Source organism: Bubalus kerabau, chromosome 4 (genome assembly GCF_029407905.1).
Source record: "Bubalus kerabau isolate K-KA32 ecotype Philippines breed swamp buffalo chromosome 4, PCC_UOA_SB_1v2, whole genome shotgun sequence".
Taxonomy (NCBI): Eukaryota; Metazoa; Chordata; class Mammalia; order Artiodactyla; family Bovidae; genus Bubalus; species Bubalus kerabau.
The window spans coordinates 37,167,376-37,194,006 of NC_073627.1; the positions used below are offsets into that span (position 1 = coordinate 37,167,376).

Here is a 26,631-nt window from a genome sequence, read left to right on the forward strand (position 1 = left end):
CCCAAGAATACTGGAGAGGGTAGCCTATCCCTTCTCCAGCACATCTTCCTGACCCAGAAATTGAACCAGGGTCTCCTACATTGCAGGCAGATTCTTTACCAACTGAGCTATCAGGGAAGCTATCATAGCTTTTAAGTATTGTTAATTTTACATCCTAGTATTTAAGTTAGGGCATATCAAGAAGAGTAAATACCACTCAAGGACTTTAGCTCTTTTGCCGGGGAAGGGGTTAGTGTATTTTCAGCTGTACACATGAGAGTTGTATCATGGAATTATGATCTTGTTATTATCTTTATTTGGAGATTAAATATGGTTTAAAGAGACGCATTGGGGTACAAATTGAAAAGGGGTAGACTGGTCGTGATTATTTTATGTGTCAACTTGACTGACCACGAAGTGCCCAGGTTCAATATTATTTCTGAGTGTGTCTGTAAAGGTATTCTTGATGAGATTAGCATTTGAGCTGGTAGACTCAGTAAAGCAGATGGCACTCCCCAGTGTGAATGGGCATCATTCAATCCATCAAAGGCCTGAATAGAACAAAAGATGGAGGAAGGAGAAATTCAGTCCTTTTCTTTCCAGCCTCAGTTGGTTGAGCTGGGATATCTCATCTAATCTTCTCAGGCCTTTGAACTTGGACTGAATTACACCCCTATTTTTCTTGGGTATCCAACTTGCAAGTGGATGATAATGAAAATCATCCATTTTTAGCCTCTGAAATATATACATATACACATACATATTCATGCTACTGAGTCTCTGGCGAACTCTGACCAATACAAAAATCAAGCAACGTCCACAAAAGTATGAGAGAAAGAAATGTCCGGCCAAGATATGCTTTCAGTTTTGAAGGCTACAGAAGAGTTTCAGAAATAAAAGATTCAGGGAGTATAATGAAGCAGTTATGAGCCCTTACTGAAAAACATCCTAGAGAGGTGAATAAAAAAGATGATAGGTAAGGAGCCGTGATAAGTTAAAGATGAGCCATTTAAATACATCAATAAGAGGGCATAACTGCAGGGATTATATTTGCAGAACAGAAAGTAAATATTATAAAACCTGACCAAAAAAGGATAAAAGCCATACTTGCGAGGTAGGATGGCCATCAGCTGACTAGCTAGCCTACATGGCTTTCCTAATTGAAAAGACTAAATTTGTGGATTAAATATTTTGTAAAAAAAAAAAAAAAAAAAGAAAGAAAGAAAATAAACACTACTGAGCTGGAATAAATAGAAATATTTCTACAGAGGCTGAAAATGCAGTAAACTCAGGAAGCCTGGGAGGTAAGCGAGCACCTAAGTCAGCTTTTCTTCCCAAGGGTTTCTGTGAAACACAAGAGACCTTGAGTTTTGTCCAGACTGTTTTCTGGGCTACAGGGGACAGGAGCTAAAGCCCAAGGCTCCAAGATAGTGGGAGATTTCGGCACATAATCAGGGCCTCCTGCAAGCTCAGTATAAAGACACAGGAAAACCAAATCCAAAATCCATTTTAGGAAGGAAGGAGCAAGGGAACTTGCCTGGCTCAACCTTGAATGGAAGGAAAAAATAATCTTTCTCGAAAACCTGAAACTACAACCCAGCCCTTCCATAGTTTGTGCTGCAATTCACCCACTTGTAGAGCTTAAGAAAACCTTCACAAAATGCAAAGGGTTCCCAGGTTGCTAGTGCAGCCTCCGGCTGGGAGAAAGCAAATATAATTCTCTCTATAGGTAGGCCACTTCCATCAAAGATTCAAAGTTCTCCCAAAGATTAAGTTCCAAGGAAAGAGAGCAGCGCACAATCTAAAGAAAAAACACACACAAGCCTTAAATGAGGCATCAAGAGTCATCGCAGGAGACAAGAGACCACAGAATGACACCTGTGAAGACCAGCGCTGTGTCCAGTCACAGTGGGGCCAGAGGCAAAGATGGGGCCGTGGTGGGGGATTCATATAGATCCTTTCAAAATTTCAAATGTTACTATTTGGTGACCTCCCTGGCAATTTTAGGGGCATCCCCGTACTCCGGGAGTTGGTGATGGACAGGGAGGCCTGGCGTGCGGCGATTCATGGGGTCGCAAAGAGTCGGACACGACTGACCGACTGATCTGATCTGATCTGTGGCTCAGATGGTAAAGAATCTGCCTTCAATGCGGGTGACATGGGTTCAACCCCTGGGTTGGAAAGATCCCTTGGAGAAGGGAATGGCTACCCACTCCAGTATCCTGGCCCGGAGAATTCCATGGACAGAGGAGTCTGGCAGGCTGCAGTTCATGGGGTCGCAAAGAGTAGGACACAACTGAGCAACTTCCACTTCTGGCAATTCAGTGGTTAAGACTTCACCTTCCAATGTAGGGGGTGCAGGTTTGATCCCTGATGAGGAAGCTAAGATCCCCTTGGGGCCAAAAAACATAAAACAGAAGTAATACTATATCAAATTCAATAAACATTTTGAAAATGGTCCACATCCAAAAAAAATAAAAATCTTTAAAAACTGGTACTCTTTACTCCATCATGGATTTTTACATTAATTTTAATTTTTAAAATACTGCATTAAAGTACTATTTATGAGATTTTTGTTGTCCCTTAAATTTGGTCCCTGTGAAAAGTGCCCTGTTTGCCTCTCCTGAGGTTGGCCCTGGCAAAGAGTTCACTTATCTAATTGCCATTTGTAATAAGATGGATGGATCTTGTGGGCATTATGCAAAGTGAAATAAGTCAAACAGAAATATTATGTAGGGATTTTCCTAGAGGTTGGGGTACAGGTTCGATTCCTAGATGGGGAACTAGAATCCAGCATGCCACATGCACAGCCCAAAAAAGTCATGATGATAAATACTACATAATCTTACTTACATGCCAAATCTAAACCAAACAGAACAAAAACTAAACTCATCAAAAAGGAAATCAGATTTGTGATAACCAGGTGAGGCCAGGGGATGGAGGAATTACATGACAGTGGTCAAAAGGTACAAGGTTCCAGTTGTAAGTAAAGTACTGGGAATGTCACGTATACAACATGGCGACGGCTATACGGTATACTGGAAAGTTGTTAAGAGTAAATCCTGGGCTTCCCTGGTGGTCTAGTGGTTGGGAATCTGCTGGTCTGGGACGATCCCACACGCTGCAGGGTAGCTGAGCCCGGGTGTCACAACTACTGAGCCGGAGCCCCAGAGCCTGCAAACTTCAACTACTGAGCTCACATGAAGCAACAATTGAAGCCTGGGCGCCCTGAGCCCGCGCTCCGCAACGAGGCCACAGCAATGAGAAGCCCACTCGCTGCAACTAGAGAAGCCTGTACATTATCAAAGACCCAGGGCAACCAGAATAAATAAAATAAATCTTAAAAAAAAAAAAAAAAAAAAAAGAGTAAATCCTGAGTTACCACCAAAAAACAAGCCATTTCTATTTAAATTTCTATCCTTCTATATAATGAAAGACCTGTCTGGGATTATGTTCACCAACAACCAAGTGTAATTCAGAGGATTCGGGAAATTTTCTGCCATGCTTGCATCTTCGATAATAAACATTTCCTTTTTCATGTATGAAACGAGTTGCCAGTCCAGGTTCAATGCACGATACTGGATGCTTGGGGCTAGTGCACTGGGACGACCCAGAGGGATGGTATGGGGAGGGAGGCGGGAGGAGGGTTCAGGATGGGGAACACATGTATACCTGTGGCAGATTCATTTTGATATTTGGCAAAACTAATACAATTTTGTAAAGTTTAAAAATAAAATTAAAAAAAAATTTTCCTTTTATAAAAACAAGTCACTAAATAGATAGCCAAGAGGAATTTACTGTATGGATCAGGAAACTCAAAACAGGTGCTATCAACCTAGAGGGGTGGGATGGGGAGGGAGATGGGAGGGAGGTTCAAAAGGGAGGGGATATATGTATACCTATGGCTGATTCATATTGAGGTTTGACAGAAAACAACAAAATTCTGTAAAGCAATTATCCTTCAATAAAAAATAAATTTTAAAGTCACTAAAAAGTCATCTATCAAAACAATTTAAGACCTGGATTAAATGTTGCAAAATGGTATCTACCATCTATAATCTTAGTAAATAGATCTTGGCCATGTTACTTTCCAAACTATTTGAAATACTTCAGAGGGTTCGCAGATGGCTTAGTGGTGAGGATTCTGGCCTTTCACTGCCAGGGACCTGGGGTTCAATCCCTGGTCAGGGAACTGAGATCCCATAAGCTGTGAGGCCAAAGTAAGAATTTAAAAAAGAACTCATGAGACAAAATATGACATGGCCAACTGAAAAAATTATCAGCAACTCCTTTAACTTCAGCTTTAAAAAATACCGTAGTATTCATAATCTCATTGTTGGTTTGAGGCCAAAACAAAGACTGATCAGAAGTGACTTGAAAACCCTCTAAGAAAAATACCCAAAGAAAATATGCCTCCTGGTGGCGATGGTAAGGGTAATAACTTTTCTGCCTCTGTACTACACCTCTGTACTTTTCTAAAATTACGTTGTTTAATTGCTAAGTCGTGCCCAACTCTTTTGCCACCCCATGGCCTATCACCCACCATGGTCCTCTGTCCAGGGAACTTCCCGGGCAACAATACTGGAGTAGGTTGCATATCCTTCTGGGTATCTTCCTGACCCAGGGATTGAACTCTTGTCTCCTGCATCGGCAGGCAGATTCTTTACCACCGAGCCACCAGGGAAGCCCATATAATAAGACAATCAGTAGAACTGCTGAAAAAGATGTTATGTCAATATTGTTTTAAAGCAGGACGAGGCCTATTTGTTCGACCCCAAAGCCAAGACAGAGCAATGCCTGGTGCAGTTTGTTCGATGAAAGAATGCACTGTCTGTGTTTGGTTCCTGCTCCTGCCCATTAGCAGGGATCAGCCTTGACACTGGAAATGCAATAGCAGCCCAGGCAGGGAGTTGAGCCTGGATGTTCTTGCCTCCCGTTAAACCACTCAACAGACACACTTTTGGTCAAAACTAGTAAACTTTATTTAAAGTTCAAAAAATAAAATAACAGACAAAAGGCAGCTTTCGCTTTGTTCTTCCCGAGGATCAGATGTGACGATCCAGAGCTGGACCTACCCCTAAGAAGTGAAAATACCCTTTATCCCCATTCAAGCCACAGTGAGAAGGATGTCTGATTTGGGGACAGGCCTGGGGTAGTGGGGCAGGAAGGAGACCACCACAGAGGGTGAGTGGGTTCTGAGATAGCGCAAGTAGAGAACAAAACAAAATCCCCAGCAGAAATGGGTCTGGAACCTCAACAGGGGACGGTCACAAGGAGCTATGTACAAGGGAGCCAGACTGGGGCTGTACCCCACAGGGGAGCGGAGCGGCAGGGTACCTCAGGGCCGCCCTCCACCTCGCCAGGTGCCGCTGCGCACAGCTCACCCTCAGTTCTCGTCATCACTGTCATCCGGGCTGATGGCTGGACTGGTGAGGCTATAGGTGGGGCTGGTGGGTGAGTAGCCGGGGGAGGTGGGCGAGTAAGTAGAGCCTTTGGGGGACGTGGGGGAGTAGGTGGGGCTGGTGGGTGAGTACTTGGGGGAGGTGGGGGAGTAGGTGGGGCTAGTGGGTGAATACTTGGGGGAGGTTGGGGTGTAGACAGGAGAGGTTGGTGAGTAAGTAGGCGATGTGGGTGAGTATTTTGGGGTGGTGGGGGAGTAGGTAGGGCTGGTAGGTGAGTACTTGGGGGAGGTGGGGGAATATTTGGGGCTGGTAGGTGAGTACTTGGGGGAGGTGGGGGTGTACTCTGGTGAGCTGGGGCTATAGGAAGGACTGGTTGGGGTGTACTTTGGTGAAGTCGGGCTGTAGCTGGGCGAGCTGGGGCTGTAGCTGGGCGAGCTGGGGGTGTAGGTGGGAGACTGTGGTGTGTATCGTGGGCTTGAAGGAGAGTAGCTTGGCGAGGTTGGGGAGTAGCTGGGTGAAGTCGGAGAGTAGCTTGGAGATGTTGGGCTGTAGTTGGGGCTTGTTGGTGTGTAGTTGGGACTAGTAGGTGAGTAGCTTGGTGACGTTGGGCTATAGCTGGGTGATGTTGGGGTGTAATTGGGACTGGTTGGAGAATAGTTAGGACTGGTGGGTGAGTAACTTGGAGAAGTTGGAGAGTAGCTTGGTGATGTCGGTGAATAGCTTGGAGATGTCGGTGAGTAGCTGGGCGAAGTGGGCGAGTAGCTGGGCGAGGTGGGCGAGTAGCTGGGCGAGGTGGGCGAGTAGCTGGGCGAAGTGGGCGAGTAGCTGGGCGAGGTGGGCGAGTAGCTGGGTGAGGTGGGCGAGTAGCTAGGTGATGTGGGAGAGTAGCTTGGGGAAGTGGGAGAGTAGCTGGGAGACGTGGGTGAATAGCTGGGAGAAGTGGGTGAGTAGCTGGGAGAGGTCGGGGAGTAGCTGGGTGACGTGGGGCTGTAGTTGGGGCTGGTTGGAGAGTAGGACGGAGAAGTAGGGGAGTAGGAGGGGGAAGTGGGGGAGTAAGAGGGACTCTGGGGTGTGTAGCCTCCAGGGGAGCGGGGCTCATAGGCAGGCGATGTGGGGGAGTAGCTGGGAGACATGGCACCCCCTGTGGATGAGAAACAGAGAGGTGTTAAGTTTTGAGAGATTCATCCAGAAAGCAAGACCAAGGAAAAAATGAACTTGGCCTTTACAGACAAGGACCACTCACCTGGTGAGGGGATATATGGGCTTGAGGGGCCTGGGGAGCCCGGGGAGCCTGGTGTGGGAGACCAGGCCGGGGAGTAGCCAGGGCTGAACCCGCTGGCATCTGAGGCAGCACTGGGAGAGAAGCCTGCTGCTCCCGGGGTCATCCCGCTCCCTGCAAAGAGACAGACGTTTGCTAAAACCAGAGCTGGAGCCCCACACCTTCCCAGAGCTCCAGGGCCCCCAGCACCCTGACATGGGAACCCCTCATGAGCCAGGCCACCCACCCTCAGAACCACCCAGAGGGCTGTCTTCCCAGGCAGCCACTCACCAACACTGGGGGACCAGGCGCCGTAGGCTGGGGTTGCACCCTGGTTCCAGGGTGTCATGGCTGGAGAAATTCCGCCCATGGGACTGGGGGCCGAGCCGAAGAACATGCCGGTGGCTGCAGAGAGGCACATGGTGACTCGTGAAGAAGAACATCCGGGGCCTGGCTGCCCTCCCACCCAAGGCCTCTCTGCTCCCACCTCCACCTCGCAGACCCTCATACTCACGTCCGGCAGCCCCCAGGCCGGGGATATTGGTGGGGATCTCCATGCCATACTTGCACTTCTCTGCATCAAGCAGGAGGTCAAAACAGCCGGTGCCAGCCGGAGCCAGCTGGCCCAGCATGATGTTCTCAGACACCCCCTTCATGGGGTCACTCTCTCCGTGCGCAGCTGCTTCCATGAGCACGTCCACCTAAACCTCGGAAGAGGAGGAACGCTGTCACACCCCACCCCCGAAGTCCCACCCAACAGAGGAGGAACTGCACCAAGGCCCATCACTCAGCTGAGGAGGCCCTCCTCCCACAGCCAGCCCTCCTCCCCACCTACTCAGAACGTCTCTCATACCGTTTCCTCAAAGGAGCACTTCATGAGAGGTCCAGTGTCCTGGCGGTTGACTCCGTGTCGAGTGATGGCCATCAAGTGGCCACGACAGGTCATGGTGTCACATAGGAGAGCCAAGTGCCGGTAATTGACGTAGGAGCCATCGAAGGAGATGACGTGGTACAGCTCCCGCTCCAGGGCCTTCCGTACGGCCTCAATGCCCAGCACCTGGCGTGCAGATGCAGGGGAAGGCTCAAGACCCATTAACTCTGCTCTCCTCCCACTGCTACCAGCACCCAGATCCACAGTCAGGAATCCATGAAGCCCAAATACAACAGTGGATTCAGGCATGAAACAACCAGATCAGAGAAATGCCCTGAAGGGAGAGCATGGACCACAACCACTGCCCGAGACCCAGGGGGTCCAGAAGACTGCGGGGTACCGGCTCGCAGGGGCTCACCGTGAAGATCTCCACGATGTCGTTGGATGTGGTGCGCACAGGGTCCACATCCTTCTCACTCAGCACGCGCATCAGGCTCACGCCGTCCGTCTCTAGGATCCACTCCTGCAGGGCCTTGAACTCTCCGTCCTCTGTGATGATGATCTTCTTCTTGTTGTCAGTCTGCGGCAAGTGCATGTACACCTGGCAAGGGGCAGAGCAAGCTCAGGCTGGGCGGGTGGTGGGGGGAGGAGGGTGCAGGGCTGGACGCGCAGTGGGCATGGCCGGCTGACCTTGCTGATCTGCTCTATGCCCTGCAGGGTCATGTCCGTCAGCATGTTGGACTCGATGCAGCGAAGGAAGACGTCGTCATCCATCTTGTCCACCACCTCTTCCTCCTGCAGCAGAAGCAAGTCAGACCTCTGAGAATCCTCCAGCCCCCCCGGCCTCACCCCAGACCACAGCCTGAGCTACAGAGCCGGGCCTGGCCCAGACCTACCTTCTTCCTTCCAATAAAGTTACTTTCTAACGTGTTTTTACCATGGTATTTAAAGAAACCTCAGAGAAGACAGCCACACCCCACTAGCCTGACACCACTCCCACCCTCTGGGCACTCCCAGGGCTGGAACCAAGCACATGGTGCCTCCACTCTCGTCCTGGTCCTTGTCGCACACCCACCACCCACCCACCAATGCCTTGACGTGTCACCCTATGGAACAGAGGTGTATTGTCCTCGCTCAAGACGCATCCACATGTTACTACTCTCCACTAGTTCATACGAAGCTCTGAGCTTTTATTATTAAAAGCACCAGGCATCCACATCTGCCGAACAATCTTTTAGGAGCCATGCCCAGGAATGAAGTCACTGGTCAAGCATTTTCCTGGGTCTCGTTATAGGACTGTAACCCCACCTTCCCAAGGATGTAGCCGTTCCTACTGTCTGCCCTGCCCTCGGGGAGGAGAGAACCAGGTGACCGGGCCACGGGGACACCCCCACATCAACACCAGCTGTTTATCCATGTGGCACTAGTTCACATTTGATAGATTTTTTGCTGCTAGAACTTTTGAAAATCATTGTTAGCCACCCTCCATCTCCGCTTCAGATGGTGTGACTGGCACTCAATGCTGCCTTCATTTTAATTTCCATGGTCAGGAACCAGATTTAATGGTTTCCTGTGTCTGACACACAATTTCTGCCTGGGTCCCCTTTACCTCTTGCATCTTATTTTCATCACTGTTCATGATGCGGATCCGGAGCACCAGCTTCTCTGCGTTATCATCGTTAAAGATGCAATTCAAGTCATCACCGAAACCTGAGGAGAATGAGTGAGGAAGACGGCAGCTGCAACGCTATGTCCATTCGCGGTGCCGCTGTTCTCCCCAGGGGGCTCTCCTTTGGCTTCTGCCTCCTCATAGAACCCTTCTAGAAAGAGGGTGGGGAGAGAATGAGAAGAACCTGCAGCGCAGAAGGGACCTGGAAAAGAGGTGCCCTGGGGAAGTAGAACCAGTGCCTGGAAGTTGGTGGGTTTAGGCAGCATGTCTGGGATGAGCGTGCAGGGACAGGATGGGGAGCGAGGGGAGCCCAGGCAGAATTCCTGGCCTCACCAGCATTGATCTTTTCGGCAATCTGCTCCATGGTCAGCTTCCGGTCAGTCATGTGCTTCCGGTCCAGCTCCACCCGCAAAAGCCAGGGGGAGATTCGGGCCACATCAAAGTCAGGCATCTCATAGTAGACATTCACCCACTCCTGATCCTCGGCCACCACGGTGCTCTGGGGGTTGGGGTCATAGTAGATGGCCGTGTTGGCGGTCACCTTCCTCAGTGTTGTGTGTTCCAAGCGGCACAGAATATCCTGGAGAAAAGAGGGATTCTTGACATTCAGGTGGCTCTGAAGGCCTCTTCAAACCCCTTTGGAGAGGGAATTCCAAACCCTCATTGAAAGGAAGGGGTCCCCTCCTCCTCCCACCCAGAAACCCATTACCCAAGTCCCACCTTGGCTCTCTCCGCATCTCGAGCAGACTGGCCCAGTAGGAAGACAGTAAGTGAAGGGGTCTTTGGCTTCTTGGAAATGTTGATGAGCTCCTTAAGTCGGGGCACACCCAGAGTCACATTCTTGGCGGACACACCAGCATAGTGAAAGGTGTTCAAGGTCATCTGGGTGGCAGGTTCTCCGAGGGACTGTGCAGCCAGAGCTCCCACCATTTCCCCTGGATGGGCCTGGGGATGATAGGGAGAAAAAAGAGCTGCTCTCACAAGAGAAAATCTGCCTGCTTACCCCCACCCCACCACCCCCAGTGAACAAGAGTGAGGTGCTGTCAGGGCTGGACAGAAGCATTTGCAACTGGGAGAGACTTAAACATCAGAGTCTCTTTGATCATCCCATTCCTCAGACAGCATTTCAATTTACACACGCCATTCAGTGCCTGATGGGCTGCACACCCAGGAAAAGGGACTATGCCATCTAAAACCTTCATTTCGAGAAGCACTGCATGCTAATTGTGAGGTAAATATTCACTTGATAACAGTCTTTTAATCACATACCATATATGATAATCTTTTAATTGAAATCATACAGTATGTAGCCTTTTCAAACAGGCTTTTTTGCTTAGTAATATTATCATTTAAGGTTGATCACAGACTTTTTATGGCTTGACAGCTCATTACTTTATCACAAAATAATATGCTCTTGTCTTGTTTATCCTCCATCAATGGATGCACATTTAGGTTGTTTCAATTGCTTGGCTGTTATGAATAAACTGCTGTGAACACCTGCAGCAGGTTTTTGTGGACACATGCTTCTTGGGTTTGTCCCTAGGAATGAAATTGCTGGGTCAGATGGTAACTCTATGTTTAAACTCGAGAGAAACTGCCAGACTGTTTTCCAAAGCAGTTGCAACACCCCCTCCAGCAGTGTACGAGAGCTCCAATTTCTCCACCACCCTCACCAACACTTATTTACTTTTTATTTTAGTCATCCTGCAGACATGAAGTGGAATCTCACTGTGGTTCTGAGTTGCATTTCCCTGATGACTGATCATGTTGAGCATCTTTTATGCATTTACCACTTCAAGACTCAGCAGCTATCTCTGCAACATGCAACTAACACTAACAACCCCTCCTCTATGAGGGTCATCTTAAGACTCCTGAGGAATACAGGAATAAAGCCCCCAACACAGGACCTGGTTCACAGCAGTGTCTCAATGAAGGAGAACTCTATCAGGCAGCTGTGGGCAGAGCTGGGAGGTTCTCAGAGCCCAGAGAAGTCAACAGGTCAAAAGAAAGAATCGAGGCTGGGGTGAGGAGTACAGGACTCACAATGGCTTGGTTGAACTTGGACTCGATCTCTCCAAGAAGCCAGTCGAAAGCCTCTCCACTGAGCCGGAATTCCTCGGCCATGCGGCGGGAACACAGCGTGGACCGCAGGTGGATGTTAAAGAGCAAGGTGGCATTCTCCTGGGCCTGCCGGCTCAGGGGGTCGTCCCCATTCACAATCACCAGCTTCTTGCTCAACTCCTTGACTCCTGGGGGCCAAGCAACAGATAAAGAGCTTGTAGACCGGGACTTGCCAGCAGAGCCTGGCCTCATGGCTCCGCGGCAGCTACTCACCCTCTACCACCTTGATGGGGTGCAGGTCAGAGGGAAGGCGAGGGTTGATGTGGAAGATCTTCTGAGCGTTCCAGATCATGCGCAGCAGGTTGCAGGGGAGGACAACCTAGGGCAGGAACGCAGGGAGGCAGGACCCCAAGTCAGGGCCAGCTGTGCAGGGCCAGCCCCTCTCCAGCCCAGCCCTTCGTGCCCACACGCACCTTGCTGTCGCCAGTTGGGAAGATGACTCTGAGCACCTCCCGGTCCTCACGCATCCGCTCAAATTCTCGTTCTAGCTCATTCTGAATGTGTGCGTTGCTCAGCACATCCTTCACCAGGTCTTCCTGCAGGGTGCGCCGCAGGGCCCTCTCATTGGTGTAATCAAAGCGGAACCTGCAGGTGGCAGGGGTAGAGTCAAGGTGCAGATCCCAGCCAGAAGAGGGTGTGGCTCCTTCTACGAGTCGGGCTGTGAAGATCTTGGGAGGGAAACAAGATCCAGAGCCAAGGCTGTCTAGCAGCCCTGAGCTTTTGCCCGCCCTCTGGGCTTGCTCTGCACCAACCCCAGGCCCCAAAGTCTCAGCTCTCTGCCCACCTTCTTCCATCATGTGGCTGCTGCCACAGAGGTGGGGAAGGAGCATGATAAGGTTAAGGTTCACTGCAAGATATGGTCAATGTGATTTCACCTTGGGGGGGGTGGGTGGGGCAACAGGGACTCCTACAACCCTGGCCCGAGCCCCAGGGGCAAGAACCACCCGCCAGCCTCCTCACTTCTTCTCGAAAGCCTTGTTGGAAGGCTTGAGGGTGGCCAGATTCTGGAACTCGACACTCTCGCCCGCCAGGCCATCCTCGCCATAGCGCAGCTGCACCACCTGATTGATGGAGTTGCGCACGGTGGCGTCGTACTTCACCATCACCGACTCCATGGACTTTATCAGCCGCCGCTGGATGTATCCTGGGAGCAGAGAATCAACTGAGGGGCCCAGAGCAAGAACAGGAGCCACTCTACCTTAGGAAGAGTGCTGCTGGCCACTCTGGTCCTCAGGGGAGCCAGCTGGTGGCCCCTCAGCCCCAAGGCCTCCCAGGGAAAGCCATGCCCACCACCAGATGCAACCAGGGCCCAGTAGAAACTCCGAGGAACCATCCCCACGTGACTTGTCAGGAGCAGAGAGCCTCAGGCTCCATCCCCATGACATGGCATGCCACAGCGCAGCCAGGTCTGCCTAACTCGACCTTTAGTCTCTGCTATTTCCAGAGAGGCCAAAATTACTTCCCTGGAAACTGAAGACTTCAGCCTGAGAACTTTACTCAAACCCCCAAGGCTTCTCTGCCTGGGCTCCTCCCTGGGACTGGCTGGTGGTTGGGGCCTCACCAGTTTCAGCAGTCTTGACAGCTGTGTCGATCAGCCCCTCACGGCCCCCCATGGCATGGAAGAAGAACTCGGTGGGCGTGAGGCCGGCCAGGTAGGAGTTCTCCACAAAGCCTCGGCTCTCAGGCCCATAGTCATCTTTGATGAAGTGAGGCAGGGTCCGGTGCTTGAATCCAAATGGGATCCGCTTGCCCTCCACATTCTGCTGCCCGACGACAGCAATGACCTGGGGAACAGAAAAGCTGGGCTGCATCCCCTCCCTCGGTTTTCTCGGTGCATCCCCCTAGCAGCACACCTCTCCATTTCTCCTCCCACATCCAAGGGACCCTCTGCTGGTAAAAAAAAAAAGGCTCCCCACCTGGGAGATGTTGATCTTGGAACCTTTGGCCCCAGACACGACCATAGACTTAAAGTTGTTGTATTCAGACAGTGATTTCTGGGCGGAGGAGCCGGTCTTGTCTCGGGCATCGTTGAGAATGCGGTTCACCTGGTTCTCAAACGTCTGCCGCAGGGTGTTCCCTGGCGTGGGCTCCAGCTCGTTGTTATGTGCCTTCTCAATGACCTGGTGCAAAGAAGGAGGTGCAACTCTCAGGGGGACATTGACCTCTACTGGTCCGTGTCCCTCCCAGCCCCATGTCCCCTTCACTCCTCCTCAGTTCAAAGCTACTGGGAGCCCCTGGTTCAGTGTCTGCCCAGCCTCCGCTCTCACCTCTATTACATCCTGCTTGGCCTTCTTAATCGTGTTCTGAATGTCTTGGTAAGTCTTAGAATCAGCGATGGAGTCCCCAATGCCAATGGTATGACCTGGAAATGAGAAGGAGCATCAGCAACACCTTCTTTGGGCTCCCAAGAAACATGAGACGGATTCACAGCCAAGAGCATATAGATGGAGGGAACCAAACCCAAGAAGGAAAGAGAAGGGGAGGGGAGAAGAGCAGTCAGCAGTGAGAGGGACAGGATTTGTAGACAGAACTTGGTGGAGCCCTAGACTTACCCTCAATGAGGAGCCAGTTGTTGATGACAGTCTGAATGTTGGAGTAGAAGAGGCGAGTGATGTCGTGACCCATCTCAAGGTAAGAGATGTGGACCAGGGAGCCGGCTGACGTGCCCAAAGACTTCTTACACAGGATGCCCATGATCAGCTCACCATTCTCCACCACCACCTACAGAGAGCGCACCGTTCACGGCCCCTGCTGGTGCTCCCGGGTCTGAAGCCCTGCCCCTTCAGACCCTTACTTCAGGAAGCCAGGCCCCACCTTAGTGTCCCCAGGGGAGATGTGCTTGTAAGGGCCGCTGTCCTCATCATCAGGGTGGGTGCTATGGGTGCGGATACAGTTGATGTGGCCGGGTATGATGAGGGAGAAGATCTGCTTCCCCGTCCACAGGGGCCGGGGCTTCAGGATGGCTGGCTGTGGGACCTTCCCGTCCCACGTGGACAGGAACATCAGGAGGTTCATCACTTCCCCCTGGGAGGAAGAGAATGAGAGAGACAGGAGTCAAAACTGCAGGCATCCACGCTTGTGAATGTCAAGGGAGGCCTCCCTGCCCAAGGGGGAAAGCCAGATTTTGGAGGCAAAAAAATGGCAAAGGAAGTCTCTGCCAAACTTTCACTGAAAAAATTTACTATGATAGTTTAAAATTTCGGAGTCATTTTTTCTTTAAACAGCAACTACAAACTACTTTTAATAATTAGAAAATAAAGACAAAGGAAAAACAAATTGAATTTCAACAAACTCTTATTTCTCTCTTTGCCTTTACTTTCCAGAGGATATCTGAAATTACATGACATTTTAAGGAATTTAACATGGAGCTAAGGCCATGCACTGTTTTTGGCCTTGATCTTTGCTAAGCCCGTTCCCTTCCATTGTCTCACATACAGGTCTGCTGCTGCTGCTGCTAAGTCGCTTCAGTCTTGTCAAACTGTGCGACCCCATAGACGGCAGCCCACCAGGCTCCCCCGTCCCTGGGATTCTCCAGGCAAGAACACTGGAGTGGGGTGCCATTTCCTTCTCCAATGCATGAAAGTGAAAAGTGAGAGTGAAGTCGCTCAGTTGTGTCCGACTCTTAGTGACCCCATGGACTGCAGCCTACCAAGCTCCTCCATCCATGGGATTTTCCAGGCAAGAGTACTGGAGAGGGGTGCCACTGCCTTCTCCACACATACAGGACAATGTAAAGAGAATCAGCAGGTCACTGCCCTTCCCCCGTCATTGCTGTGCTGGGCCCTGCCCACCCAGGTCAGGTTCTCCCCACCTCCACCTGTCCCAGAGCACACACCCGCTCCAGGAAGACATCCCTCTTGGTGAATTTGCGCACTGCAGTCAATGTGTCCTGCACAATGCCCATGACTGGACGATTGCTCTGGGGGGTGACAATCATGCGTGGCACCATGGCCAGCTCCTGGATCTCAGCCCGTGTCTCCAGGGACTGTGGCAGGTGCAAGTTCATCTCATCCCCGTCGAAGTCAGCATTGTATGGAGTTGTCACGCTACAGTGAAAGAGGAGGGTGAGTCGGGGAGATGCTCCAGTGAAACCCAGGGAGCAGCCCAGACCCACCACCTCACTCAGCAGGCGGACGGACCTAAGATTCAAGCGAAAAGTGGACCAGGGCAGGATGCGAACCCGATGACCCATCATGGACATTTTGTGCAAAGTTGGCTGCCGGTTGAAGATAACAATGTCCCCATCACACATGTGCCGTTCCACCTGGGGAGGTGAGAGGCGGGAGAAACCTCAGTCAAGGAGGGGTGCTAAGAGTGAAGTCATAGTGGACCTGAGGTACTGGAGACAGGCGATGCTGTGATGTCATTTCATTTAAAATGCTTATTAACCGCCTGCTTCGGGCCAGGTCCTAGGCTAGATTCCAGGTTATCAGAGAAAACGAAGACATGATACCCAAACCTCAGGGAAGTCCGCTGGGGGAGAAAACCTCAAGGTACTCTGACAATGAAACCTTCTGCTCCAGGCACCCCCCACCCCGGCTAATCTCCCTTTCCTGCCATGTGTCCCTCATGCTACCCATGGGTTTTTGTGACCCCCCACCCTCACTGCCAATGTCAGCAGCTGGCAGCTACAAGCTTGCCTAGGACAGCAGGTGTCTTTTAAAAAGACACAGATTCTAATAACAGGATAGCCTCAGCTGGCCCATTCCAGCCGGACCCCCAGCCTGTTACATGCCTTGTAGCCAGTCTGCAAGTGAAGGTCACTGGGCTTGGGGTGGAAACGCAGGTCAATCCGATCACCGTTGTCCCGGATGATGTACTTGGCTCCCGGGTACTGGCTGTTCCCCCTGCGCACTAGTTCCTGAAGTCTAGAGAGAGGTGGAATGAATAATCACTCTCCAAAAAGCCCTGTCGTCACTCCTCCCCCAAGGCCACAAGTGGCACTTGAATGTCTCAACTTCAAAGCTCTCTAGAAGCTGGGAGAGCACCGCTGTCTTCCTGGCACCTCCAGGCAGGGCTTCTGAACTGAGCACACCTGTCAATGTTGAAGGGGGTGACGATCTCCGCAAAGGTCATGTTGGCGGCAATAGAGCGTGGCACGCCGACCTGGTCAATGGAGAGGTTGGGGTCGGGGGTGATGACAGTGCGGGCTGAGAAGTCCACCCGCTTGCCCATCAGGTTCCCACGCACACGGCCTTCCTTCCCCTTCAATCGCTGCTTCAGGGACTTGAGGGGACGCCCAGACTTCTGCATGGCCTGTGAGGAGACAAAGGGCAGGGGGCACCCCAGCAGTCAGCACTGGCCCCCATCCTGGCCCCCTCCCCTTTCTCCCAGGCTCCAGGTGCGGGGACCCTGCTGACTCACACGAGGCAAGCCAGGCAGCTCATTGTCCACCATGGTGGCCACGTGGAACTGGAGGAGCTTCACGTCCTCAGCAATGACATGGGCAGCTGCACCGTTCTGCTCATTGCGCCGAAGCTGATTGTTGATCTTGACAATGTCGGCCAGTTTGTGGGTCAGGTCGTCCTAAGGCAGAAGTCAGCACTGTCACTGTCTAGCCACCCTGCACGTGCCAGCATACAGCGTCTCTCACCCCCTGCCCCCTACCACCACCCTGGGTGGCAGCTCTGGGCTCACAGATCCAGAAGCACCTTGATGGGCTTTAACCTCCTTAAGGGCCTCACTAAAGGTCATACGGCCAGCAAATAGCAGGTTTCTTCAGGCTAGGACGATCTGTCTGGCACCCCGCACACCTTCCCCACCCCACCCCCAACACACACCTTTGCCCAGATACCCAGCCTAGCTATGAAGTGGGGTCCCACAGCTGCCGACCTGGTTGCGGGCAGAGCCCTGCATCACAACGGCAGGCCGCACGGAGAGCGGGGGCACAGGTAGCACAGTGACGATCATCCACTCAGGCCGGGCGTAGCGCGGCTCCATGCCCAGGACAAAGCACTCCTCGTCGGAGATGCGCTTGAAGATCTCATGCACCCGCTCGGGGCTCAACAGGATCTTCTTCTCTTGAGAGTCCTCATTGACATGCTTCCATTCGGCGTATAGCTCCAGGCCAGAGCGCCGGATCCGGGGCTGGTACCGTCCGCAGCCACCGTGGCCCTACCAACGGGACAGAGAGGCCATCAGAGCCCAGAGGGTAGGTTGGCCAGCCCCTCACTCTTCTGTGACCTTCAGGTCCTGCCGCTTCTGCTGCCTTCTTCCCTTTTTCCCCCCAAGACTACCCTGCCCCTCACCTGCTCCCAACAGTCTGGGCAGCCCCAGCTACCTTTTCTTTGGTCAAATCTTCATCGCCCTCAGGCTGCTCCACACCAAACTTGTTGTCCATCTCCTCCCCGCCCTCGCAGATGTTTTTGCCCTTGCAGAGGTCATAGACGTGTGTGAGCCGCTTCTTGGGCTGCCCCTTGGACTTAGCCAAAATATCCTTGATCTTCGGGTTGTTCTGGGAACAGAGCAGACCGAGTGGGGTCAGTTGGGGCTGCTCCCCTGCCTTCCCACCACCCCGCAGCAACCCTTCCCCCAGGCCAGAGCCTGTCTCCCACTCACAGAGTCCACAAGCAACTTGGAGCAGAAGAAGCAGACACAGCGTAAAACTTTCATGGTCTTGACCAGGAAACCAACGTGGAACACAGGCTTGGCCAGCTCAATGTGGCCAAAGTGGCCGGGACACTCTGTCATGTTTCCTGTGGGAAAACACAGGCGACATGTTCCTTCCAGCACTCACCTCAGAGAACAGATCTCTGTGCTTCTACCCTCAACCCCAGTTCTCTATGAGGTCAAGCCTCTCCCTCCCTCCAGGGTCCATGCCAGCCCCCCTCCGCTCACCTGCACAGGTTTGGCAGCGGCCCGTCCTCTCAATCACCCCCTGCCTCGGATCCATCAGCCCCCCAAGCTTGGGGCGGCCTCCCTCGGTCGTCTCTGGGTATTTGATGCCGCCTTCTGTCACAGACATTCGCTTCTGTGGAAAAGAAAGGCCAATACTGAACTGAATCCCTCAGACTTCATGGCTGGGGAGCTCTATACTGAGGTCTCAAAGGACCCCAAACTACTTACAAAAGAACTAAGCAGGTTTAGCTTGGAGTGAGAGGAGTGGGAGGTCAGTGTGTGTGATATTTGATTCTGAAAATGCCAAAGTCAAATACCACAAGTCAGAAGCTCATTCCAATCACCTTCTGAGTGAGACAGGGCATGCAGACCAGTGTGTGGGCAGCTCTGGGCTCCACACACACTATTCATTCCTCTGGGTTGAATTCTAGGCCACTGTCATCCATAGAATTTAACCACAAAAGAAATAAAGCTGTTTCAAGGGGGGGGGAAGAAAAGGGAAAAAATCAATGTCTTGTTTGTTTCCCAAAGCTGAAACCAAGGCCAGAATTGGGGTCCCTGGGCAGGAACTTCCCCGTATGGCCACTACACCTTGACAGCCCAGGTGTGCTGCCCCAAGACATGCCTTGTCAACTCTAACCTCACCTTCTAAAGTTAGGCACTCTTTGCCTATATCCTTGTCACCTCCTCTTTCTCAAGGGCTTGGGCCAGCCTGAATCCCTTCTACGTTCAGACATTTTAGGATAAGACAGAAGAAGGCGGCGCTAGAGCAAAGGGTTGGTGAAAATTGTCTGGAGCACAGAAAATTTTCAGGATGAACCCTGGAGCCTCAGGAGATGGCTTGAGGGTTTTGGCCCTTGGTGAGAATCCTGGGGAAGGTACAGCCAGGACTCAATGGGACCAATTCAGTGGAGGAAAGGGAGAGAAGGCAGAGCTCAGAAATAGATACAACTTGAGAAGAGACTTCTGCTCTGAGCTGTTCAAGGAAACCCATGGCAACTTTTCACACACTGAAAACCAGAAACTTTAAAATTAGTTAAGCTTTGGTCCACTAAACTTCCAGAGAAGAACTCAAAAGAATTTAATAAAAGCTTCTAGTTTGAGTGTCAACTTCATGCCAGGCACTAAACATACCTAATATACCTTGTTTGTCTAACCCTAACCACTAACCTGCTGTAAGTAAATTCCCATCTCTTTGACATGAGAAACCTGAGGCTATATAAAGTGACTGCCCAAGGCCTCAATCTCAAGGAGCCAGCAGAAGTCAAATCCAGCTCTCTCTGATTCCAAACATATGCTCATCATCCTACGGTACTGCAGCGGAAACAATTAAACTCAAGGTCACCCAGAGCACGATTCACCACAGCCAAGACAACCTAAATGCTCATCAACAGATGAATGACTAAAGATGATGTGATACATATATATAATGGAATATTACTAAGTTATGAAAAATGAAATAATGCCATTTGCAGTAACCTGAATGGACCCAAAGATAATCATATCAAGTGAAGTCAAACACAGAAAGACAAATACCATATGATATCACTTATATGTGGAATCTAAAATATGATACAGGGACTTCCCTGGTAGTCCAGTGGTTAAGAATTCACCTTCCAGTGCAGGGATCACGGGTTCGATCCCTGGTTGGGAAACTAAGATCCCACCTGCTGCCGGGCAACTAAGCCCGTGCACGCCAACAAAGACCAAAAAGTAATAATTAAAAAAATAAAAGACTCAGCTCAGGCACTACTTCTTCCAGAAAGCCTTTACACAGTCTCCCCAGGCAGACTGGTGCCCCTCCCATGCTTCCACACCCTTCCATCACTGCACATCTCATAACACAATGAAGTTTATCTACTGGGGTTTGTCTTCCTCATAGATTCTAAGCATCTCTCAGGCAGGTTGCATTCCTCTATTATCCTGGATCATGTGAAACTGATCTAAACTGCTTAGGACCCTCCACTGCAGGGAAGTGCCCTCAAAGAACTTGAAAAGAGAAAGGTTGTTCCCTTATAGTCAAACCAATGTTCCTCTCATAATGAAATCTGATTAGCCACTGCTGGGTAGTGCTCTACAGATATAGGGCTAAGAGGTTCTGAACATCCACAATGTTCATCCAGATGACCTGATGAAATCTCAAGGAGACAGGTCCTGTGCTGACTAAATTCACGAAGCCAGACCCCATCAGCTGCATCGTGTCCAGTGAGAAACACAACAGAAGTGTTTGCTTGCCTTGAATCAAACACAACGAAGCAGGAGCAGGCCTAAATCTGGCTTCCCAGAGGTCACTAGAGACAAGCCCAAAGGAAATCACACTCAAGGCTTTTCACGTCCCTCTGCTCCAAGTCCATGCTCACCAAGCCAGCTACCTTCTAAAGACTCCCTCTGCCTCCAGGCATTGAGAGTGGGCCAGGGGCTGTCCTGGAATGTTCTGGACTAACCCCTCTACCTAAGTTATACTTTGGATTACACACAAAATACTTCAGCCCCCAATCCTTCATCTATCGGTTCGCACTGCCCATATGGTAAAGGTTTGACTTCTAAGGGCTCAACACTTCTGCTCCAACTACAATAGAGTTCTCAAAATTCCTTTTCTTCACATGCTCTCCTTTCCAGCAAACTTATGCTCAAGGCCCAGTTCAAATGTCACCTCTTTAGAGAGCATTCTCAACTCTTCCTAGCCTTATCTACACCCCAGCAAAGTTCTCAGCCCAACGTTAATTACTTGTTTACACATCTGTCTCTCCCACTGGACTGTAATCCTTGAGGGCAAGGATCACGTTTCATTTGTTTGGTAAAGTAACCAGCACAGGGTAGGGGCTCAGTGAACACCTGCTGCATGTATAGGAAACCCCTCACTGAGTTATAAATAATCTGAGGACCAGGATAACCTTCTGATTCACCCTTGTAGCCCACACTCCACCTAAAAGAGTCTATTACTGTTTTAAATTCTTCCTGGAATAAGTTGGAGTATCAACAAATTGACTTATGCTTTCCACGGTGGACAACTGCTTTTAATGAATGGGGGCAACGCCTTCAAATGTAATCACGAGCCCACTTCCCTGGACTCTGTACAAGCTTTGCATAAAGCCTCAGCAGCAACCCTCCTTGCTTCCTTCCCCTCACTTGGCAACAGCCAAAACCTTCCTCAAACAGCAAAGACTGCTGTGTCTTACAGTCAACCTAAGAGCCCTGTCTATTTCAACACATACACTACTGTCAAGAAGTCTGGAAAATATTTACCTTTAATACTATCTGTGCCCCAAGAGGCTTCTCCAGGCCTAGGTGGAACTTTGTTATTCCCTCTAAGACGAAGTATGATATAAATGGTAAGCCAGTAAGCCTTGCAGACCAAAATCAGTCTCGGTAAAGCCTACACGCCAGAGATGATGCCTCCTGTGAAATTTTGTGAACAGCCTTCCATGCTTTTCAAAAAATACAAATATATTCCCATTCTTCCATAAACGGAGCCTCATTCTGCATACTGTTGAGGAACCTTTTCCTTTTTCCAGATTCCTAAACTTTAGCGGTTCACAATGCCCTTACTGCCTCACTACCTCTCACAGCCAAGAGAGATCCACTTGTTAAATACCCGGATCCAAACAACCTAGTAACGATTTACATGAGAGCAACTTAACAGCCCTCTGAAAAAACAATACACAAAAACTGAGACAAATTCTAATGTATTAAAATAAAAATAACATTTTTACTTATAAAATAACATTTTTCCTTATCCAGAATAACCACAATTACTTATGACACCTGTTGCGCACCATGCTTCTCAAATCTTAGAATCAGACACCACTCTTATCTCTGGTTCCACACTGATTCTTGCCCAGTATTCAGCAACAGCTAAAACCCCAGCTTCACAAAGATATGACGTCATCGAAAGGGATCTGGCGCCATCTAATGCTGAAAAGAAAGCTGCCCAATCCAGTGGTTCCCAAGGCATCAGGCAGATGAGCTCTGCTTCTCCTAAAATTTAAAAATCTCTCACTGGATCCCTGTGGGTGCTGCGGTTCCTCAGGAGTTTTCGAATAGGGAGTTAGGGGACTTAACCTATTAAGAAAGTCTTATTCTAATAAAGCCTGTATTATTAAATAGAATTCCTTTTAATAAACACGTGACTTATAATTTCAAACAGTATCATTTAGAAACAATGTTGCAGTAAAAATCCTTCTATGTGTATTTTTATGTACATGTCCAACTATTCGTGCACCCATTTATTCGAGTAACTTTTACTACATGCCTATTATGTGCCAGGCACTATTTGAGAGGCTGGAGGAAGAGAGGTGAATAACAAAGTCGTACATGAAATTTACATTCTATTCAGGAAGTAAGAAACAAAAAAACTAATCCTTTCAAGTACTGAGCAGCTATGAAGTAGAATAAAGTCAAGACGGGGTTAGAGAATGCAAAAAGATGCTACTTAAATAGGGTGGCTGGGGATCAGCGGCTAAGGATACGACATCTGAGTAGAACACATACTGACATAAAGGAACAGACCTGCTGAGGTCTGAGCAATGTTCTTCTAAGCAGCAGGAACAGTGAATAATAAAATCCCTGAGGCAGGAACGAGCTCCTAGTTCTGGATCAACCAGCAGGTCAGGGAAGTTAAAGAGCAAAAAGGAGATTGGGAATGTGATGGAGAGGTCAGCAGGGGTCAGAAAGCACAGGACCTCACAGAACAGAGTAAGGAGTCTGGATCCTTTGAAGAGAATTCCATGCAGGGGAGAGATACGATTAAAAGATGTCTCTAGCTGCTCTGCAAACTCGAACACAAACAACTAGGGTCGGGGACTACCGTGGCACCCCGTGGGAAAGACGACGGTGGGGTGAACCATGGTGGCTGAGCCAGTCATGAATGACTGGATTCCACCACATTTGGAAAGGCAGAACCAACAGACTGGCGGGCAGACTGAGCAGAGGCTGGGAGAAAGGGAAGAGTCAAAAAGATGGCTTTTGGGTTTAGGACGGGAGCCACTGGAGGCACTGTGGAGCCCTCCCTGCTTGCTGAACCAGGCAAGACTGGGGCAGGGGCATACCTGAGGAGAGACATTAATAGTCTTTTATTTAAGGATAAATGTTTAGAAGTGCAGCCCTGGGCCAAATAATATGCATATTAAACAATCCATACTGTCAAGACTGTCCTCCAAGAAGGTTATACACCAATCTGTCCCTACCAAAAATTGTGTAAGCATGCCTACTTCCCAGTGCTTTTGTCAACAGGGAAAAATCAGGTAAGAAAAAAAAAGTTTGTGTTTAATTTGCATATTTCTATTAGTAAGTTGAATATTTCTATTGGCCATTTGTAGTACTTCTACGCACTGCCTATTCCTATCTTTGACCCTCTTATCTAGATTTGTGCCTTCCTGAGTTCTAAGTGTTCCTTATACATTAAGGAACCTAACCTTGTCCCTCACGTTGCAAATACGGTTTCCCAATCTGTTTTTCAGCTGTTCATGGTGTCGCTGACAAACAGAAGTGGCTCTTGTTTTTAAGTTTGCCTTGCTCTTCTTTGTAGATAAAATGCTTAGCTGGGTGCCTATTACATAACAGGCACTCAATAAAATTTACCCATAATTCACTCATTCCTTCTAAGGATTTTCCCCTGGTATCATCCTCCAAAAGCTGTCTATACTTTTTGAGTGCTTTATAGTTTTGCTTTTTAGACGTCAACCTCACTCCATCTGGAATTTATTCTGTGTGGTATGAGTTCAGGACATTTTAATTCCTGGCACAACTTTCGTATAGCCCCTGCCTCTAGCAAAATTGTCTCCATCACAGAGCTATTCAATTCCTTTCTTTCCAGCTCGCTGGCTTCCTCCAGTTCATTCCACAAAGGAGTCTGATTCGCCCTTAGCCCTCCCTCCTCCCTGGTCCCTCCTGCTTCCACTCTTAGTCCTCCCCAGTCAGTTCTTCATAGAACAATCAAACAAGTCATTGTTTTTTAAATGTAAATTTGATATCCCTCTCCTGCTTCTCCAATAGCTTCCCATTGAAAACAAAATGAAATCCGGATTCCTTACCATGATTTACAATATCCCACCTGGCCTGCCCCACCTCATGCGTCTCCAGTAATGGTTTAAAAATACTCTCCTCACCATTAAACCCCAGCCACCCCGGTCACTCTTCAGCTTCCAGGGCACACCCTCCCTCAGGCCCTTTGCACTTACTCTTTCTTCTGCCTGAAAAGCTCTTGTCCGGGGACCTATGGCCTAGGAGACTGGCTGCTTCTCATTATTCGGGTAATGTCATCTCAGGCCTTTCCAGACCCTGACACCACCCCATCTAAAGAAGCCTCACCTCATTCACTATCCATCGCATAACACCGTTTCACTTTATTCAAGGCACTTGCCCTTAACAGAATTATCTTGTTCGTTTATTCGTGTTTATTGTCTGTCTTCCCTGCCCCTTCTCAAAGAAAGTGCTCTAGATTCTAGAAGATAGGGTCCTCGTCTTTCTCAGTTCTATATCCCCAGTGTCTGTTCTGCCTATTGCGTAGCAGGTACTCAGTTAATATTTGTAGCAGGGGGAGGGAAAAAAATTGGGGGCTCGACTTCTCATCCAAACTTGTAAAGACCTCTTAGCATTCGTGTCATCTCATTTAACGTTGGTGACTGCGGTGTGGAGCCAATCACTCCCCTTCTCTCCCTCCTGCTCACCCTCCAGCCCCTCCTGTTGCCAGGCCCCCAGCTCGGACACAGCACTAAACTTGCTGACCCCCTAGGAAAATTTAACTCTGGCTAGCCGAGGCTGGACCCAGCACTGCCTTGGCGCCACTAACCCATCCGGTCCCCTTGGAAAGAAGTGCCAAGTTTCCACGGCTATCGTCAAGCCCCGCCCGCGACGCGGGAGGGAGGAGCAGTGGGAGGGCAGAGCCGCTTACCAGTTCATCCGGACTGAGGACTCCGAACTGCACTCTCTTGATGGTGCGCAGCGGGCATGCGCTGTCCCCGGAGGGGGGGCCACCCCCGTGCATCGCGGAGGCAGGCGCGCTGCGCAGGCGCAAACCTCAGTACAAAAAGCCTGCGCCGCCTCCTCCTAGGCGCTCAGACCCCGTCCGGGCGGCCGCCGGGAAGGACCTCCCCGAGTTGGGAGGAAAAAGCCGGAGGAGGGAAAGGTGGGGGAGGGAAGGAGGCGGGGAAACGAAAAGGGGTGAAAGGAGCTCTCCTCCGCCTTTCCGGAGATTTTTTCCGTCTCCCAAAAAGAAAAAAAAGAGGAAGGGAAAGGAAAAGGTTTCAGGGGAAGAAGAAGAAAAAGGGAAACGAATAAATAAGTAACCGGGCTCCTGAACGGCAGAGGTTACGGCAGTTTGTCTCTCCCCCTTCCGGGAGCCGCCTTCTTCTCCAACCGTCCCGGCCGCGCTCTCGGCGCTTCTGAGGAGAGAACTGGCCGAATGACGCCTTTTATAGATTCGCCCCAGCTTCCCCCGCCCCTTCCTTTCCCGCCCTCCTTTGCGCTACGGGGCCGCCTGCGCCGGCGTGCACGGGGCGCGCGCTCGAGTCGTTTTCGTCGCTTCTCAGCTCCCTGGCTGGGTTACCTTTTGAAATGACGGTGCGGAAGGGAACTTTTTTACCCCACCGCCTCCCTTCGTTACTCCCTCCAGCACCGAGGTTTAAGGTTTACAGATTCGCGGATAAATATAGGCCAGTTTTATTCTAGTTTGGCTTGTGGTTTCATCTTTAGCTAAAGTTTCTTATTAATATAACCCCCCACGCTGGAAAATGGTCTGTTCTGAGAATCGGTAATGAAGGAGGCGGGGCCCGTCGGATCCTCCCAAGTGGCTTCCCGGAGTAGGGGAGTGCGGGGGCCATTCTTGGTCATGAATATGCAGTAATCGCTCTGAATATGCAAGAACAGATCAAGATGGCGTGGCCGATTGCTGGTCCGGAAGTAGCCGATAGCAGTCGAGCGGCCTCCTGGGACGGGTGGGCATCTCCTGGCCTCTAGTGGGGCGCTGTATGGAGTTCTGGATCCCCTACCTGAGCCGCTCAGAGGCCTCAGCTCAGGGGCTTGCTCCGGAAGGACGTTGGCCACCGCCGTCCGGGAGAGATCACGGGATCGCGACAATCCAAGAAAAGCAGATTAACCATTGGGCGGGACACAGAAGTCCTGAGGGACTAGGGGTCAAGGCATCTGAACATTAGGAAATCCTCCCCCTTCTAGAATATTTCAAAAATAAGATGGGGCGGAGGGTGCGGGGATCCCAGGGGATTCTCCAAGCCGGGGAAAAGGGGGGACTTCCACTGTCCTTCCAAAGCAGAGATGACACCAACTGCACAGCCACATTCAGAGTGATCCTTGTTTGATGTCAGTATCACGTCACCACCCCAAGGTGGGGAGGCATAACCACGAGGAAGGGAAACCATCGCCCAGGGAAAGAAAAGCACACTCCCTTCCCCCAGCGCAGCTGCTTGATCCGTTTGCCTGAAAGCCCCAAGCACTCCAGCCCCAAAGCTCTTCTCTCTGCTGCCCAGGGAAAAATCCT

The 26,631-nt window shown here is 50.3% G+C and overlaps 1 protein-coding gene across 2 annotated transcripts; it reads right to left on the bottom strand.

The window, feature by feature from the left end:
* Positions 1-4,937: 4,937 nt before the first annotated feature.
* On the bottom strand, positions 4,938-25,541 carry POLR2A (RNA polymerase II subunit A). 2 transcript variants are annotated; one of them, XM_055576663.1, is made up of 30 exons: positions 25,030-25,541; positions 18,138-18,270; positions 17,859-17,995; positions 17,581-17,754; positions 17,133-17,414; positions 16,665-16,826; positions 16,336-16,556; positions 16,036-16,168; positions 15,440-15,564; positions 15,136-15,346; positions 14,115-14,324; positions 13,853-14,021; positions 13,568-13,662; positions 13,217-13,420; positions 12,862-13,084; positions 12,261-12,444; positions 11,714-11,885; positions 11,514-11,619; positions 11,223-11,428; positions 9,900-10,124; positions 9,513-9,759; positions 9,120-9,220; positions 8,201-8,305; positions 7,929-8,111; positions 7,493-7,696; positions 7,154-7,340; positions 6,931-7,044; positions 6,625-6,774; positions 5,364-6,522; positions 4,938-5,056 (listed from the first exon to the last, which is right to left on the bottom strand). In XM_055576663.1, the coding sequence occupies exons 1-29, from the start codon at positions 25,120-25,122 to the stop codon at positions 5,366-5,368; spliced, it is 5,913 nt and encodes a 1,970-aa protein (XP_055432638.1). In that variant the 5' UTR covers positions 25,123-25,541; the 3' UTR covers positions 4,938-5,056; positions 5,364-5,365. The 2 variants fall into 2 exon arrangements, with proteins under 2 accessions (XP_055432638.1, XP_055432637.1); XM_055576662.1 differs by having other exon boundaries at positions 4,938-6,522.
* Between the last annotated feature and the right edge of the window lie 1,090 nt (positions 25,542-26,631).